This window comes from Austrofundulus limnaeus, unplaced genomic scaffold (assembly GCF_001266775.1).
Source record: "Austrofundulus limnaeus strain Quisiro unplaced genomic scaffold, Austrofundulus_limnaeus-1.0 Scaffold614, whole genome shotgun sequence".
Lineage (NCBI taxonomy): Eukaryota > Metazoa > Chordata > Actinopteri > Cyprinodontiformes > Rivulidae > Austrofundulus > Austrofundulus limnaeus.
In genome coordinates, this window is record NW_013953016.1 from 255,748 (window position 1) to 261,232 (window position 5,485).

A 5,485-nucleotide genomic window follows, 5' to 3' on the forward strand; every position below is an offset into this window, starting at 1 on the left:
AATATAAAAATGTTTGTCATGATCATGTCTTGTGTTTATTTGACAGGAGTTTTACTTTTAAACTGTAAGTGTATTTAATTTAGGTATTTTAGTTAAGATGTAAAAATAATAAAAATTAAATCAAGATTTAGATTAGAATAATTACCATTTTGATCCATACAATGGTAAAATCTGACTGGGCCTCGTGCCACTTTATGTTCAACAAATTGGGCCCTGAGGTCAAAAAGGTTAAGAACCTGTGGTCTAAGAGATTACTGTMTCTTCTTTCTCATTTATTCTGTTATGTTGTTCATTATAATGAATCTATAATGTCCATTTAACAATAACCAAAGAGCGAAAAAAGCTTATTTATGCTATAGTCTGTTGTCTGTGTGTGCAGGTGGAGAACTTCACCGTTTGTTTCTCTGATGGTCGCGTCCTCTGTTGCCTCATTCACCACTAYCATCCCAGCCTCCTGCCGGAAGGATCCATCAGTTTCAGGACCACCCAGACCGTGGAGTGCTCCCCCAGGGGCCGAGTGGAACTGAACTGTTCGGGCAGCGACTCRGACAGCTCCATTGCCTCCACGCCAGCGGGCACCAACGGTACGTGTCTGCTTTGTTTGTTTTGGATGCAAGATTTAAAATGTTTCGTTTTACATCAGGCATTTGTGAGACATTTAAACTGATAAAGGGAGTAAAAAGTCTAGTTTATGAAAACATTTTCCCCAAAAATGTACAAAACTATACTTSGTTCACCAACAATCATCTTGTAACACTTAAAGGAAATTCAMGTGTTGTGTAAAATGTAAATAATGRCATTTTTCTTACTTTTCCAAACRGGCTCAGATTGTCCATCTGTGGTTTTTAAAGAGCTGCTGGAAAACGAGAAAAACAACTTCAGGCTGGTGAACACTGCTGTGGCTTACCTGGGGGGAGTTCCAGCCATGATCAACCCTGCAGACATGTCCAACACCATCCCCAGTGAGAAGGTGAGACCACTGACTGAGGGTGTTTTTGTAACGAAATGAATCGTGTTCAAACGATTTTAATATTTTATACTTTTAGTGTTTCATCCTTTTTTTTGAAACCTTTTAACCAATCAGCATTCACAGATTTTTTTTTTTGTTTTTGTTTTTGTGTCGATCAGAAATGTCATTGAAATGTTTTATCAAGTGTTTTTAACTTGGTGAGAGTAAAAAAAGGGTTTGTATCGGTTTCCCTCCAGGTTGTGATGTCCTACCTGTCCTTCCTCTGTGCTCGTCTCTTGGACCTTCGGAACGAAACCCGAGCAGCTCGAGTCATTCAGGCTGCGTGGAGGAAATACAARCTGAAGGAAGACCTGCTGCTCTATGAGGTGAAGACTTCTTTAAAAATTATTTTAGAATTCAAAGAAATATCATCTTTGTTGTGTGTTTGAACAGCGATGCCCCCAGAAATGTTGGTTCATGCAGGGTCTTAAAAAGTCTAAAATTTGAAAACATAAATTTTGGGCCTAAAAAGCCTTAAAAAACACCCAGATTTTCATCCAAGGTCTTAAATTWAATTTTGTCTTAATGTCTTTTACTTTCGATCATTTTCTGAGAAGCGTTGGCTGCATAAATAAACACGGTAAATTGCTGTAATCAGAGGGTGATGYGATCTGTCTTCACGAAGTACTAATTTTTTTTTCCGGTCTTGGTACGTGGTTACGTACTGATGGTTCATATTCTGTGTCACCAACGCTGACCCACATGGTCACGTGCACAATGTTTTTTTGGCGTAACCAAATTTTTTGTGGGGGGCCCATCCGGGATTGCACCAAAAAGCTAGAACAGAATTTCAGGAGCTTTGTCGTGTAAAGTTTTTTTTTTTTAAACAAATCCTCTGTTGATGTACATGGATCTGCTTTAGTTAATTTTAATTTTTTCATTAAATCTGTATCACATAAGTGAAAATCAAACACAGTTGGACCTATGCTATAAACAAAGCAAAGGTGCTAAAAGCAAAAAACAAAAGTTGTAAAAACAAACTCATTCCTTAAAGTGAGAATACTGGATCAGTTGTATGGCTTGAAGATCAAAATGTGTACAATGTGTTAAAAAAATTGCTCACCATATCAGCTGTAACTTGTACAACTTTTAAAAAGGAGTTGCTCTTTGAAATTTTCGCAGTTTCTTTTATTGATGGAATACTATCAGTAACAGATATTTCTCGGTTACTGACTGGATACAGGAAAGAAATAAGGCRGCTGTGAAGATCCAGGTGGTGGTGAGAAGTTTCCTTCAGAAGCGTCGAGCTGAGAGGCAGAGTCGAGCCGCTGTACTCATCCAGTCATTCTGGAGGGGTTTTGCAGCACGACGCTCRCTGAGGCTGAAAAAAGAGGCTCTGCTTCGGGCCGTGCACCACAAAGCAGCAACTGTCATTCAGGTAGGTGAAAAGTGTACAAGGTGTTTTTTATTTTAAAGGTCATTTTAAGACTGAATTCTAGCTTTGAGATAAATAACTTGTCAATGATGTAATTAGACGTGTCAGATGTTTATTTACCTCTTTGTATTTGTTGGTCTGATTTGGACATTTCATGATGACAGTTTGTGTTCTCTTGTCTACAGGCTCAGTGGAGGATGTTCTCCACCTTGAGGTCTTACCAGCGTCTCAGGTATTACACCATAGTAGTTCAAGCAGAGTGGAGGATGAGGAGGGCTGCCATCGCTTACGGAAAAATCTACMAGGCAGCCACAGTCATTCAGATGTACGCTCGAGCTCACGCTCTCTCAAGAAGAGATCGAGAGCATTATCTCCTCCTTAAAACGTCAGCGGTGAAACTACAGAGGGCGTACAGGAGGTGGAAAGCTCAGAAAACACAAAGGGAAAACCATGCTGCCGGAGTGATACAAGCCGCTTTCAAAAAGTGGTCCAAGAAACGACTGGCTCAGAGATCTGCCGCTGCTGTAACAATTCAGTCTTGGTACAGAATGCAGCTGTGTTTCCACCGATACAGAAAGCTCAAGAGAAGCAGCGCGTTCCTTCAAGCTCACTTCCGAAGCCTCCARCAGAGGCGCCGCCTTCAGATGCTGAAGCTGCGGCACCGCTCCGCTCTCGTCATCCAGAGGGCCTTCAGAGGGCACGCCGTCAGAAAACGGCTCGCGACGCGGCGACATGCCGCTGCGACGATCCAGCGCCGGTGGAGAGCGTCTRCGAAAAGAGACGTCGAAAGAGGGAGGTTTCTCAGGCTGAGGCGTGCCGCCGTCACCCTACAGGCGGCTTACCGAGGACGAGCCGCTCGAGGGCTGCTGAAACGGCGACACGAGGCGGCAACGGCGATCCAGGCAGCTTTTAGGAAACGCGCCGCTCAAAGGCGGTACCTTGTCCTGAGAAAGGCTGCGGTTGTGATACAGCAGAGGTACAGAGCTGCAGTTACTGCTCGTAAAGCGAAGGAGGAGTACGATGCTTTTAAGAGGGCTGCTCTGCTTCTACAAGCAAACTGGAGAGGCAGAGCRGAAAGGAAGAGGATAGAAATTTGGCGTCAGTGTGCAACCCTCATCCAGACTTATTATCGTCGACACAAAGCTCAAGCGGAGTACAGATCCAAGAAAGCAGCTGCTGTCGTCATACAGCGTCATTACAGGGCTTTCTTGACTGGAAATGAGATAAGAAWAGCATTTATACAGAAGAAAACGGCCTGCATGGCTCTCCAAGCTGCATTCAGGGGCATGAGGGTTAGAACGGAGCTAAGAGAGAAGCACCAGGCTGCAACAATCATTCAGTCTGTGGTTAGGATGTTTTTATGCAGAAAGCGATACRTTCTGCTCCAGAGCGCAGCGATCATCATCCAGTGCAGATACAGAGCTCTTCTCCTCTACAGGGAGCAGCGAAGCCRGTTCAGGGAGCTAAAGGAAGCCTCCTTAAAGATCCAAGCCGTGTTMCGTGGATTCGCAGCGAGGAGAGAGCTGAGGAGGAGACGCGACGCCGCCCGAGTAATCCAAGCTCGGTTCAGGATGCGCAGGATTCGCACGGCTTACCTGGCCACCAAGCTTGCTGCCATTATCATCCAGCGGCGCTACAGGGCTAACGTGCTCAGGGACGAACAGGTGCGGAGGTACAGAGCAATGAGTTCTGCAGCCGCGGTCATCCAGGCGGCATACCGTGGGCTCAAGGTCAGGAGGAGGATCGCAGAGATGCAACGAGCTGCCACAATCCTGCAGAGGAAGTTTTTGACCATTCGAGCTAGAAGGCAGTTCTTAGCTATCAAGGCAGCAGCTTTGACTTGCCAGCAGAGGTACAGGGCAACAACCCTGGCGAAGGAACTCCGACAAGACTATTTGTCAAAGCGCAGAGCAGTGSTTTGTCTTCAGGCTGCCTGCAGAGGACACGCAGCTAGAAAGCAGCTGCGCATCAGACTGATGGCAGCTGTAACCATTCAGGCTCACTTCAGGAGGTACCAACAGAGAACCAACTACAGACGACTCCTCTGGGCTTGCAATGTGTTGCAGGAACGTTACAGAGCAAACCAAAAAATGAGAGCAGAGGTGCAAGCGCTGAGTACCAAGAAAAACGCTGCTGTTGTTTTACAAGCTGCCTTCCGTGGAATGAAATCAAGACAGACGTTAAAACAAAAACATCAATCCGCCACTRTTATTCAGAGAACTTTTAGATCCCACCGTGAACACAAGCAGTATCTTGCCCTAAAGTCTTGTGTCCTCAAAGTTCAGCACAGATACCGAGCCAATAGAGCTGCAAGTAAACAAAAGAAACAATATGAACAATTACAAAGAGCAACAATCGTTATTCAGGGAGCCTACAGAGGACACAAAGTCAGGAAGGAGGTTGTTCTTTGGCATCAGGCTGCGACTGTGATCCAATCTGTGTTCAGAAAACACAAAGAGCGAGTCAAGTTTCAGGCAATGAGACTGTCCACCATCATCATCCAGAGACGCTACCGTGCCTGTGTGCTTCAGAGGAGAGCCAGAGAACACTTCCTGACAATAAAACAGTCTGCTGTTGTTCTTCAGGCAGCGTTTAGAGCTCATCGTGTCAGGACTGAAGTGACAAAGATGCACAGAGCAGCTACAGTCATCCAGGCAGGCTTCAGACGACACAAACAGCAGGCGGCCTTCAGGAGACAACGCTGGGCAGCTGGTGTCTTACAGCAGAGGTTTAGAGCTCAGAGACAGAAACAAGTGGAGGTAAAACATTACCAGGGGGTCAGAAAGGCAGCCGTTCTCCTGCAGGCTGCATATCGAGGAATGAAATCCAGACAAATCATCCAACAAAGACATCGGGCTGCCAGAATAATACAGAGATCTTATCGATCCCACTGCGAACACAAGAACTATCTTACTCTAAAATCATCTGTTCTGATCATACAGAGGAGATATCGGACCAAAGTATCAGCTAAAAACCAGAAAAGACAATATGAACAATTACGAAAAGCAACAATCATTCTTCAGGCAGCCTACAGAGGACACAAAGTCAGGAAGGAGGTTGTTCGTTGGCATCAGGCTGCAACTGTGATCCAATCTGCGTTC

General features: G+C 45.1%; 1 protein-coding gene across 1 annotated transcript in view; it reads left to right on the top strand.

Annotated features, from left to right (window-relative positions):
- aspm (assembly factor for spindle microtubules) overlaps positions 1–5,485 on the top strand; it is a gene marked incomplete in the record, with an annotated part of 29,268 nt that overhangs the window by 13,951 nt on the left and 9,832 nt on the right. Inside the window, 5 exon segments of the mRNA XM_014027083.1 lie at positions 380–584; positions 828–970; positions 1,207–1,335; positions 2,193–2,387; positions 2,570–5,485. Coding sequence (XP_013882537.1) covers positions 380–584; positions 828–970; positions 1,207–1,335; positions 2,193–2,387; positions 2,570–5,485 — 3,588 coding nt within the window.